This window comes from Dunckerocampus dactyliophorus, chromosome 2 (genome assembly GCF_027744805.1).
Source record: "Dunckerocampus dactyliophorus isolate RoL2022-P2 chromosome 2, RoL_Ddac_1.1, whole genome shotgun sequence".
NCBI lineage: Eukaryota > Metazoa > Chordata > Actinopteri > Syngnathiformes > Syngnathidae > Dunckerocampus > Dunckerocampus dactyliophorus.
The window spans coordinates 11492926-11506400 of record NC_072820.1 but is presented as its reverse complement, the minus strand read 5'-3'; the positions used below and the strand labels follow the sequence as shown (position 1 = coordinate 11506400).

General features: G+C 40.2%; 1 protein-coding gene across 7 annotated transcripts in view; it reads left to right on the top strand.

Annotated features, from left to right (window-relative positions):
* The window catches only part of LOC129177480 (receptor-type tyrosine-protein phosphatase S-like), a 111369-nt gene that overhangs the window by 21895 nt on the left and 75999 nt on the right, over positions 1-13475 (top strand). For 4 of the 7 annotated variants that reach the window (XM_054768674.1, XM_054768672.1, XM_054768676.1 and 1 more), the window contains exons 2-3: positions 2883-3094; positions 12091-12239. In XM_054768674.1, coding sequence (XP_054624649.1) covers positions 2953-3094; positions 12091-12239 — 291 coding nt within the window. In that variant the 5' untranslated portion in view covers positions 2883-2952. The remainder of the gene's footprint in view (positions 1-2882; positions 3095-12090; positions 12240-13475) is intronic. The other 3 variants (XM_054768675.1, XM_054768673.1, XM_054768678.1) reach the window with 1 other exon arrangement.

The window sequence follows — 13475 nt, the reverse complement described above, 5'->3', positions numbered from 1 at the left end:
CACTAAAATTCATTTATTAAACAATTAATTTCCCAAGTATTCAAATTAGTCCAAAACATGCATCTAACTAAATTCAGGTTCAAGTCAAATAGTATAAAAATAGCTTCTAATGGGTCAGTTGGGTCCTGGAGATGTGGTGACCACAGCTACCCAGACGGTGGCCAATTTGATTTTGATTTTTTTTTTATGGGGCTCAGAATTCCTGGCGGTGCTCCGGTTTGGAATACAGTCATTTTGTAATGGGGGGCCTAGAAATAGAATTCTGCACGGGCACCAAATTGGCCAGGGGCGGCTCGGAGCGCATTAGTGATGATGAGCTAAAAAAACAAAACAACGACCACAGTAGAACTATACTAAAAATAAAAAATAAAAAACAGAGGAGGAGGAGGCCCCGGGACAGCCCTAGGATACGCTCGAGGGATCATGTGGCCTGGGAACACCTTGGTGTCCTCCCGGTGGAACTGGAAGAGGTGGCCGGAGAAAGGGAAGTCTAGAATTCCCTACTGAGACTGCTGCCCCCGTGACCCGTATAAGCAGAAGAAAATGGATGTATAGATAGATGGATTTTTAAAAAAAGGACCTCATTGCCAGTGGTTGTGCGTAACTTTTGGTGGTGGTGTAATCATTGTTTCCATGACTGCATTTGTAGCGCGTTCACATACACACAAGCAGTCTCAGAGAAGCGATCAGCCAATCAACAATCTGCAGTCATGCTATTGTTAAGAAATGCTATCCTGTACATTCTCTGATAGCAACCATTAGCAGCTGAACTTTGCCAAATCAAACCAAGCATAACTAATGTGCGTGCGTGTGTTATGTAGGACATATTTTGCGTACTCAAAGCAGGAATAAAGCGGGATATAAAGCCTAACGATTGGAACAGCCCCTTTAAGGGTCATCTTATAATCCAGTCAGGACAATCTTTGCAGCTAAAACAGCTTCCACTCTTCTGGGAAGACATCTACACTTTATTTCTACAATCGACCCTCCCCATAACATCCTTCAAATTTTGCAGCTTCCGTCTATCCCGTTTTTTCAAAATATAAAATATTTTATATTATTATATTTGTATTAAAAATATAAATATAATTCAATAATGAATCATCACTGTTTTGTGTTTGATTACAGCCTATTGTTAGTCAAAGAATATGCATATTTAAGCAAACTGTATGCATTTTTTTCCCCTAAATTAACCATTTTCAACCATAAAAATGGGTAAATTAACTAAAATACAAATATATGGCATTCAGAAGACGCAGTCAAATACATGATAATGTGGTGTTCTACACTGGTGTAGTGATGTTGCTTTAATGTTTGATTAGACATAAGCACCAGACTTGATTGCTGGTAAAACATGGTTTTATGCGGCTCTTATATTTTAGAATTATCTCACAGTTGGCACAATAATCCCAAATAAAAACACGGGCTGAACCCCCGACATCACTTGCTGGTTGCCCCCCAACAGAAGACATTTAAAGCAACACACACGAGCATGAGTCTTATTTATATCTTAAATGGCTTATTTACTCTTATTTTGTTTACCATATAGGGTAATACTTGTATAAAGGTCACTATACAAGTGTTATTTAGTGTCTAGAGGGCTTTAGTCATGTTAAAAACTGTATTTAGAATGCCGTACACAAGTTTTCTATGCTCTAACTGTGAAAATATTTCATTTATAATAAGGAATCCTACTTCGCGGAATTTCACTGACCATGGTCGGTTCTGGAACCAATTAACCGTGATAAACGAGGGATTACTGTATATCTACGATATTTTGAGCATGATTTTTTTTTTTTTTGTTCATTCAGAGGTCACTGATGTTAAACCTGAATCATTACTGTTCCTGGTCACCCCAAATGTCTCTGAAATTTCCCTACGCCGAGCCATGGAAGCATGCATTTATGCGTATTCACCAGTACTTTCGGAAATGTGGAATTGTCCAAAATGTATTGGTAGTCGAAAGATTTAAGATCCACAATAAACAAATGGAGTCTGTAGTGCCCCAGTAGTTTTGTCGCTATGCTCTGCGTAGGTGCTTGTGATGTGTGGCAGGTTAACAAAGGCTCCTTTCTCCCCCACCTGTGTCCTGACACATGTGGGGAGAGGAGGAGGACAGGACTGAAGAGTTATTGGCGCTGCTTGTCTAATTCTCAGCAAGAAGACAGAGCTGAATTATGTGCTGACATCCATATGTGTGAGGCTGGGCATGTTTTTATGAGGAGAGGGATCAAAACATGGACAACCCCCTCCCCACCATCCTCCTCCACGGCTTGAGGGGGGACATCTATTAAACCCGCAGTCTTTGATGCATTTGCTGCTATTGCATTTTTGCCGCATTCTGACCCCTCAATTATGTGTTTTTCATTACTGTGGCACACTCGAGCTCTCTTATTAATCTACGTCTTTATGTTCCACCATAACAGTGAAATAGAATTACTTAGGCTAGAGCGAGAGAGAAATGAAATTATAAGGAACCTTTGTGCAAAGCAAGACAACTTAAAATGTATCATTGTAGCTTATTTCACGGTTCACCGGCACAGACAGTCATTAATGCAAAAGCAGTAGAAGAAAGACAAAAACAATGTTGGTGTGTTTCTTGTCTCAGTTGGTGTGCAGCAGCTCTATTGTTCTAGTATTAGTTTAGTCAGAGCTGCCCCACTTGAGCTGTTAATCCCAGTCAGAAGTGCTCTGGCTAAATCAAAAGACCTAATCCTGCATTAGCATGAATTTGCCTTTCGTTTTTCTTTATTTGGATGTTTTCTCTACCTCACATTTAAAATCTTTCCATGCTGACATTTAAGTGATGAGTCAGAGGTGGGACATATATGTTCATTCATTCGTTTTGGCTGACCTTCCTGTTTCTGTATGTGCATCTGCAGAGTGCCTACCCCTGTTGAGTGAAGCCCCACCCACATCTCTGTCGTCTCCAAGCAGCCCTGCAGTGGGACCATGCATCGACACAGCACAGGTGGAGCTCTCACCCAGTCCAGGAGGCTGATCCCTGGGCTCCGCCTCAGGACCCCCCTGCTGTGTCTACTGCTGCCTCTCGTCATCCTGCTCAATAAAGTGAACAGTGTGCATGGAGCACTAGGTATGTCTACTGTATTTTACATTTCTCTTCATTTTCGGGTAGTGCTCACAAAGGGACTAGAACTGCAACAGGTCCTGTGTCTGAGGACGTGTTAAAAATGAACAGGATCAATCTGAAAGCAAACTGTTAAATAGCTGGAAGTACTGCAATACAGTAATCCCTTGTTTATCGTGGTTAATCGGTTCCAGACCCGGCCGTGATAAGTGAATTTCAGCCAAGTAGGATTACTTATTCATAAACGGAATGTTTTCGTTGTTAGAGTATAGAAAACCTGTTTACAACCTTCTAAATATGTTTTTTTAAACATTATTAGAGCCCTCTAGACACAAATTAATAGCCCTATGGCCATCTTTACACTCATGGAGGCCATTTAAAACACAAATAAGACTCGTGTGTTGCCATAAATGTGTTCCCTAGGGGAACAGAGCGAGTGGCGGGCAAGAAGTGATGTTGTCGGTTTCAAGTTGCGTTTCATCTTGCCGTGGGTTACGGCCGCAACAGTAACCCGTGTTTTTATTAGGGATTTTTATTAGGGATTATTGTCCCTGTTGTTAAATAATTCAAACCTGCAAAAAAAAAAAAAAAACTTGTTCTGGCGATCATGTCTGGTGTTTGTGTGTCTTGCCGAACATTACAGTAACATTACTGACACCTAGTGACTAGGGTTGATCAACGTCTTTGAATGCATCTTTTGAATGTCTTCTACTGTATTTGTATTTTAGTTCATTTAGCCATTTTTATTCGTGAAAATGCTTAATTCAGGCAAAAAATATGTAACATTTTGCGATTGGCCGGCGACCAGTCCAGGGTGTACCCCGCCTGTCGCCCGAAGTCAGCTGGGATAGGCTCCAGCATACCCCCACGACCCTAATGAGGAGAAGCGGCATAGAAAATTGATGCATGGATGGATGGATTTTGCTTAAATATGCTTATGTTTTAACTAATAATAGGTGATATTCAATCATGAAACAGCATGATTTATTAATTAATATATTTTTGAATAACCATGATAGAGCGAAGCTGCGAAATTTGAACCGTGAAGTGCAGAGGGACGACTGTATAGATCAGAGGTCGGTAACCTTTAGCATCAAAGGAGTCATTTGGGCCCGTTTCCACCAAATTAAACCCCACTAGCAGCCACAAAACCTATTTGGCCATTAAATTCAAGGCAATGCTACATATATATTTTCTTTAAGCGTATTGTGAAGTTCCTTTTCTGTCTTCCCAGTCCTCTTGGTGGAGTGATGAGCCACACCTGTTGTGAGGAATGTTGCCGATATTGTCATTTTTAAACCCCTAAATATGCACTACGACTGCAGGACTAGTTATTTTATTTTAAGCAGTAAGAGCACACACATAGAGAGGCAAAACTTTGTTGAGGTATCACACACACAGTTCAGAGCTCTACTGAGTGACATTGTATTCATATATAGTCGTTATGAAATTGCATTAATGGTGCCAAAGACCTTTGCCGGATACTATATGTCACTTTATAATAATTAGAGTGCCCCCCTACTGAATTCTTCTGAGAACAGGCTGTCCTACATTATTTAGTTGCCATAGCAACAAAAGTTCGGTGACGGCTGGGAGTGTTTCTGAAGCAATAGGCAGGATGTCAAGAGAGAAACATGTTGAAGGCATGTCAGCATGGAAATAAGCCGTCAATCATATTTGTACACTTTTTGATGCTTCCTTTCCATGCTTCCTTGTTACCTCCCGATATGACATTCTGGCGTTTCAAATATATCATATGTGCATCTCTTCCTGCCGTGAACGCCAGCTGCAGTACAGTATACCGTAATCAGGTGTGGATACACTGTACCTTAGTGTGACTGTATGGGGATCTATATACCCCTGTGGTCTGGCTTGCACATGCTTGTGTTTCTGCATCTATTGGAAAATGTATGCGTGTGTGTTTGTGTGTGTGTGTGTGTGTGTGTTCCAGAGTAGTGACAGCAGTCTTGTCAGTACATTACAACCGGACTGTGGCTTGTTAATGTGTTTTGATAAGCCGGGAGGTCCCATCAGCATGTTCCTCATCATCTTTTTGATGACCGCATTTGCTCAGATATTCTGCCTCAGTGGTCCACAGGCTCATACGCACACGCACACACACAGCTACACATTCTGACAAAACAAACACAGGAAATACATTTATTTGTAAAGTAATGAATGGAAATTCTTCAAATGTGTTTTATTATTTTACTACTGATCTGAGACCATATTTGCCCTATACATACAGTGTACTGTGTGTAGTATACACTATAATGCACTTCTACATCGTATACCGACTGGAAGCAAACAATGACACACTAAAATTCAAATGTTATTGTTACCCTCTTTTGTCGTAGAGCATACTGCACATGTTACAACGGGGAGACATCTCAATCAACGTAACCTTAGTTTATTTCGGTAAAAACTGAAATCTACAGAAGATTAAATCCATTTTTGACAAAAAAAAGAACAAATCTAACTATATCAGACAACTTTTGCATATCTTAAGTATATAAAAACATTATTTTGCTTATTTTGAGAGGTATAGTGGAAGTTGGTTAGCGTCATTAATGCGCTCCAGAAGGTCCGACTCTAACCAAAATGTACGCTAATTGAATGAATTTTTCCCATAAGACGTACTGCAAATCCAATGAATCTATTCTGGACACCCTAAAATGTTAACACAAAATGCATAAAAAATGTTTTTACAATTATAGTGTTACATGCAGAAAACGTATAAATGCATATAAATACAAATACATGATGAGTGAACGGAATAAATCCACATGGACACCACCTTCGGGTTTTGCTATGCGTTATTTCTTAAATTTCTTACCTGCTTTATTAAAATGCTCTCTTGCAACTTTCATTAGCTCTTGAGTGTTCATCCGCTGTGGTGACTTTTGATCATCAGTCAAATGGCAGCTAACGCAGCCATGCGGCCAACACTCACCCGTATGTGTGTGACTGTCAGACAGCTAAGCTAAACCCAAAAATTAAGTGAATTGACCGGACGAGAGCAGCCTTTCTCAGCGGCGGAACTACACCGAGTTCACCAAAGTCTCCTTAAGGAAGGCGTCTCATCATCTGAGTGATTTATGTTGTCTTCAGAAAGTAAGTAAAATATGTTTTTGTCTAAATTAAGGTGATTTTATGGTTCCTTTTTTCATGTCATATAGTCTTAGCAGGGGTGCAGCCAGGAATTCCGTGTCCCATGAAAAATTTCAGTTCTGGATGATTGGTATCGGAATCGACAGCATAAAACCTGATTGGAGCGTCCCTAATATTTCTTGACTAATATTAGGCCATATTCTATTACGAAACAGCATGATTTATTCATGAATATACATTTTAAAAAAACGTGATAGAGGTGCAAAATTCCAACCACAAGTGGCAAGAGACGACTGCATATGTTTTTACACTACAGCCTATGAAACAATGACATTTACGACTTATTAACTTACGATATTCATGTGAACACATGTCAAACATGTACTTACATAGCTTTATCTACTCGTACATTTGTTAAATAGCTACATAACCAGGACAAAGCCACACTACAATCCACAGTATTGCGCCACAGGATGCACAACTCGACGGAGGGCACACAGCTCGTCATTATACCGGTTCCGGTTTCCATGCTAACACGCTGCTAACAGGGACGATTTGTGATTAACAGGGACGATATGTTCCGAAAACGGTTGGACTAATAACACGACAAGATGAGCGCCGTATTGTACGCTAACTGTGAAATGTACACGAACCGAGGCATTTTTGCATAAATGTTTCACATGGACCTAAAAATATGCTAACCTAGGTTTCACTGTATAGCTCATAATTTAGTATGTATCACTTAGGATGAGCTAATTGCTCTGATATAGAAAGGACTTGGTAAGTTAATAAATATGCCGATAGTCAAAAATAAATGATTAAATGAATAAATGAACCTTGATTTTAGTTATTTATTCTTGCTTAGAGTTCAGTTTTTACAGTGCTGTTCATTTTCAAGCCACATTAAGTCACTCGTTATATGATCCTCATATCTAAGTATTGCTCATTAAACAACTTAAAGTGGGATTAACTGTGCACTTGTCAAAACACACAAACAGGAAGAAATGCATTATTAAAAGCGGCTTAAAGGCTTGTCAGACCACAGCTGTCTGCACTTAAAACCTTTGACATCAGTCACGTTTCTTTATGGAACTCAGACGCAATTTGCGACACCAGGTCTTCCTGGGCAGTATCCATCTTTCAAAGAGCATCAAATTAATTTGCATTTTACCACATTACGATGCTGATTGCATCTTGGCCAGCAGCAGACAAAGAGAACCAATTTGATGCTGATTGTATTGTTCTGCCTGCAACTGAGCGCAGTCAGTCACTGAGACGATTACAGGTTTAAAAAGGTGTTTTCTATAAGCGGGCTAGTGGTAGAAGATTAGTCGACCTGGCTGCTCGGGTGAAAAGGAGTGAAAGCTTCTATTAAGAGCAAGAGCCCCTCATTAGTCCCCCATTTTCCAGGCAGCTTCCCACAACAAGTCAGTCATAACAAGTTTTTGTTCAGTGCAAATCCACACAAAGTCAGTGCCTTGCAGGGCTTTTCCCTGGCTTTCAGAAGAGGCTTAAGTGGTAACATTGCCAGCGGGGTCGGTTTTGCAAGAGGATTGGTGTTGAAGCGCATTTAAGAGAGCACAGAAAACACTCTGGACTGTACATAAAGCCAGTGAGACCATGTTCAAGCTCAACAAGGCATATGGAATACAATCATAATCCTGTCACAGGAACAAGGCAGTCCAACATTACCTTTTTTTTGGTACTTTTGCGGGTTTTAAGGGCTTCACTAATCCTAGTGTCCCAAGACTCTCTTAGAGTTTAGCAGGGTGGATATATATAGTGCTCCTGGGTCTTCAAATGATGGCCATAAATTTGTTCTGATTGACTCCACTGTGCCAACTTCAGCTTTTTGTATCTTCCTGCTGAGAATTGTGGCTGAGCATTAAATGGAACCAATTCATTTCTGACATCCGGGGTTTGTTTATTTATTTTTTTTGTGGCACACTGCATCTCTCCAAAACGGTATCTTTCAAGCGGCAATATACAGTAGATATTGACAGTGAACACAGCACTGTTAAAACAGCCCGGCTAAATATCCCTTCCGTCTCCTAAAAGCACGTGTTCAATATCCAATGAAACCGAGGTTTAACTCCTTAGCCACATTTCCGAATTCAAAATCAAGACCTAGTGGTTGTCGGGTCAAGATTTTGGATTGTTTGTCGACAGCTCAACCTGGGGCTTTAGTACTACCCGTCGAAATAGCAGTCAATTTTGGCAATAAACCGCAAGATGAAGCAGGACAATGGCAAGGAAGTATAAATCCAAGTCAATAAAACTTTGACCTTAAAGGTTTTAAAATGAACTAACCAGAGCCCTGACCTAAATCCAACTGGGGTGACATGAAGAGGACTTTGCACAAGAGAAGCCTTCACATCCGTCCTCCGGCACATCTGTTAGCACATTTTAATGGCAATTCAAGATGTGCAAGAGTTTAAAGGAACGATACTATAAAAATTTCATAAGGATATGACTAGTCAGTGTACGGTGCTGCCATTTATTTAGACCGGGGGTGTCCAAAGTGCGGCCGTGGCATTTTTTTTTTATTGGCCTGTGCCACATTCTACAAAAACAACAGCAAAATAAGAGCAAAAAGGCGTAATGTATGGAGGAAAAAGTAGAAATGTTGATGCTAATAACACAAACCTGAGGTGTACAGTTGTCCCTCTGAAATATCGCGGTGAATTGGTTCCAGACCCGACCGTGATAAGTAGGTTTCAATGTTGATAAATGGAACATTTTCGTAGCTAGCGAGCTAACAAGTTAGCCTCCAATTTTTTTTTTTAATTCTAAACTTCAGAAAGGGTTCAAACGGAGTGGGGAAGAAGGACAAAGTAATAAGCCACAAACTTACCACTTCCACACAGAATAAGAGGATAACTTTTTTTCACTCTGGTCTTTCAATATTTTTGGACTAATAATGGGCCCTAGTCAACCACAAAACAGCGATCATTTTTTAATGAATTAATTTTTGAATAAACGCGATAGAGTGAGGGAGCGATGGATAAAAATGTACACAAAACAATTGAGAAGACATACAAATACAATACTAAAGATAATAATAATAACAACAATGATAATAACATCAGAAACAATCATAATAAAACCAAAAGAAAAAGTACATACAAATAAATTACAATAACAATCTTTATCAACATTATTCCCACTTATCATTACCATTACCGTCATTAGCACTAGCAACAATAATAACAATAACAAAATTAGTCACAATTAACTTACACTTACATTGCTTCTCACAAGTTACTCAGAGCGCCACACTGTGGCCCTTATTCATTAATTGTACACAGTACTTTGAAATCATACAGTTCTATTCAAACAAGGAAGAAAAGCTACATTGTAAGTTTATTTAATAGTTAAGATAAATTCATGGAATAATCCCATATTTCAAGATAATCTGACTCACTATTAGATTTAGACTTAGACAGACTTTATTGATCCACAAGGGAAATTGCTTGGTTGCAGTAGCTCAGTTGCAGAAGAAAAAAGAAAAACACTAATGCAATATGAATGAAATATTATAAAATAGAAACAATAGAAGATAAAAATATTTACATATAGTGAGTAAAATAGTAAATTTACACTACATACAAGGGAGGACAGACAGTATTGCCCAATAATGTTGTGAATTATCTTTTACAGACAGGTGAGGTATTGTAGAGCCATATTGACATATGGAATGAATGAAGTCCTGTAGCGTTCACTGTGGGAACAGAACTGGAGGAGTCTGTTGGAGTCTGTTCTATTGTCCGATGGAGTGGGTGGGTGGGGTTGTCCATGAGAGGAGTTCGTCCAGTGTCCTCTTGTCTCTCACTGTCACAAACGCCTCCAACTGAGTGCTGATAATTTTTCCTGCTTTGCACAAGAAAAGCCTTCACAATCTGACACATCTGTTAGCACATTTTCATGGCACTTCAAGATGTGCAAAGGTTAAAGAGTCTTTAGTATTTATTACAATATATCTTTTAAAGCGACAGTACTATAGACCACATGTGTCAAACTCAGGCCCCGGGGCCAAATTTGGCCCGTGCTGCAACTTCAACTTCATCCATTCTTAATAAGGTTGCCAGATTCAGACCAAAAGTCAAAATAATTTAACTGTACACAGCTAAAAACTGCAGCACTGTAAATATTACACCTGTCTGTATAAAATATCACCTTAAAGAGGCGTAAGACAGTCAAAAGTGATCATTTTAACTACAGCAAAGCATGCTGGGCAATGCGTAATCTGCCCAGTCCACAGTTGCAAACTCTTCCGGGTTACACGTCTTGCAGATTGTGATGTTTTTTTTGGAGAAGAAGTAGAAATGTTAACGCTAATAACACAAAGCTGACATGTACACTGTTTATTAACTTCTTAGCATATAGCATTGGGGGTTTTATAAAATTAAAAATATCAACATGGGCCCCCGCTTTCTTTAATTTTTTACAATGCGGCCCTCGGTGGAAAAAGTTTAGATACCCGTCATTTCGACAATACTGCCTGAATGTTGCCAAATGAATGAGCCTTACAGTATGCCCTGGTATTATGTGAAGAATTGTGATTTGGTGTTGGGTGAGTGATATAAGATGGCTGAATAAACAAGCAATGCTGGGGGTAGTCTGTTCACATTTTTATTGATACCACAAAATTCAACGTACCAAAGGGTAAAATACAAGTTTGCAAGGCAAAGATTTTTGTTGAAAACTGAATCATACGAAAACCGGGGTCTAAAAACCGAGGTTCCGCTGCATACAGGAGGGGTCCTTGCGCCATCTTTCCTTCAGTTTGGGTGTCCTTGGCCTGAAAATTTTAAGTTTTTAAAGGATTTTTCTCCTTCTTTTTTTTACATCGGAGCACCGTGTTCTTTTAACCAGGGTGTGTTTACTTTCTATTTCCTATGTAATGAAACCGTGTGCCTGTGTTATCCAGTGAGATGAGCAGAGTGTGAAAAAGTGCAAACAGCCTTTAGAATCTGCAAATGATTATTTGATAGGCTGCTTTTGGGCTCCTATTGCATCTACAGAGCAGGAGTGAGTCAACACAGCAGGACCTTAGCCGCCCAGACTTCAGGGAAGTGGGAGGAGAGATTCAGGTTGCCATGGTAAGGGTCATCCTGCCTTCACCCTGATGGATCGCAGCGATTCTGTAGCTGACGAGGAGTTAAGCTGGCCACCATGGCAACAGGCCACAGACAGATAGCAAAGGGGTGTGTGCGTGTTGGCTCTTTGATTGATCTGACTCACTCGCAGGGAAAAATACAGGTTCACTACTATTGGCTCAATAGCCGACTTGGAAATTGCTGTTTTCTTGCACAGGGCAATTGCTACACTTCTACACTCCTGCAGTTCCGTACGAAACATAATAGTAGCGATCATTCTCCTCAATTTCCCCCTCTGGGTAAAACTCAAAATTAGCACTAATGTTGATAGACTCACTGAAATGGTAAAGGTCTTTAGAATGTAAAGTACAAATCTCCCAAAGTGATGCTTCCGCAGACAAATTGACCCATCTGTTATTAATACACACCGATTAGATGCTTATATATTGTGCACTAAATGCTTACATAAGAACCCCCATTTTTTAAAAGGGTTTTAGCTGCAGTTGAGGGCTTGACTAGCCTGGAACAAGCAGTGTGTTAAGTAGAGAGATGGACAGGGAAAGCAGGTCCTCTGAAGCCAAAGCCTATCTTTTATTTATGACCCACAGGAAGTCCTTGACGGTGTCCTCTAGATGATACCCAGGAAGTAAGCACAACACACAGCCAAGGGAGCACAAAGGCAGTTTGACCAGTGCAAATTGGGGACCAGTCAGCAGGGTGTTGCGTTAGCCAGTTTGCTGTCTTTTAGGGATCTACTTTCACACATGTGTGGCCTTTCTACTTTCTCCTTAGCTGCTCCCAAGTTCACCAAGATTCCCACAGACCAGATTGGCGTGTCAGGAGGCGTGGCATCGTTTGTATGCCAAGCTACTGGGAATCCCAAGCCGGTCGTCTACTGGAACAAGAAGGGCAAGAAGGTCAACTCTCAGCGTATCGAGGTGGTTGTCACAGTGCGCAAGCTCTTATGTTTGCAGCATGACACGCACGGCTCTGCACAAACATTTTAGATTCCATGGTCATCTAGTCCAGTGATTCCCAACTGGTGGGTCGGGACCCAAACGAGAATCGCGGGACCTTTTTCAGTCGGTCGCGGGTTTATGCTTGGGCAAAAATAAATATATATACCCAATGTCCATGAATGCACCTCATGTTTTTGTCTGTGCTGTATACTGGCTATGTCGCCACAAGGTAAATTGAGTGGGGATTTAACATCCCGTCCGTCCGATACACAGCTGCAGATACGCCATAAAGAGAGCACAACGTCTCACTGCTGCAGCTCATGTTGTGTTGCAAATAGTCCATTTAAGTATAAATTGTTTGAGTTGAAAAAAATCCCGCAGTTTGGGTCAGTGCTTGTCCATGAGTAATGACGGTGCAGCCAAACCAGTTGGGAACCGCTGATCTAAACCACTGTAAAAGTAAACATCAGATCACAGTACAACATTGCAGAGTACTTTCATTAACTTTAAAATATATTCCACGTGTTTATCCCAAAATGTAAACATTAAGTGATACAGTAAACCCCTGAATAACTTAGTATGCTTAAATAGCAATTAAAGGCATCTACTATATACTTCTTGCTTCTTCTGAAATCTATAAATATTTAAGAAGATGCAGGAAGTCATTTGGACACAGTGGTCAAACTGTGGAATTAGCAGTAATGTTTACTTGTATCCATAGACACTGTGCACCCAAGTTATGAGAATTAAATAAGATTCCACAGAAAAAGTAGTGCACTATAATTCAAAAAAATATATTTTTTAGATTGATTTTAGATTTTAGATTGACTGACAACTGTGTGGAATTGATTGTTGGTGATTTGTGTTTTGAAGCAAAATGGAGTGCACTACTTTGTTGCAACCAGGAGAGACACTGTTGATTTAGACCCTGTCCGCACGGGAATGCTCCTGGGTTTGTTTGTGTTTTTTTGGTGGGTTGAAGAAAAATCACGTCCACACAATGTCAGATCAGTAAATAGTAACATCCACATGGAAACTTGCTTACGGGTGAAAATGATGTAACACATAAGGCACACCTACGTGTGGCGCTGTTAACAGACACACAGGCAGAATCATGTGACACACCAAAATGATAGAAGAAGAAAGAACGCATGAGCATAAGGTTTGTCGTTTTCCGCTGGTCCGGCTTGTGGATTAATTTCTGCAAGTCACTTTGGA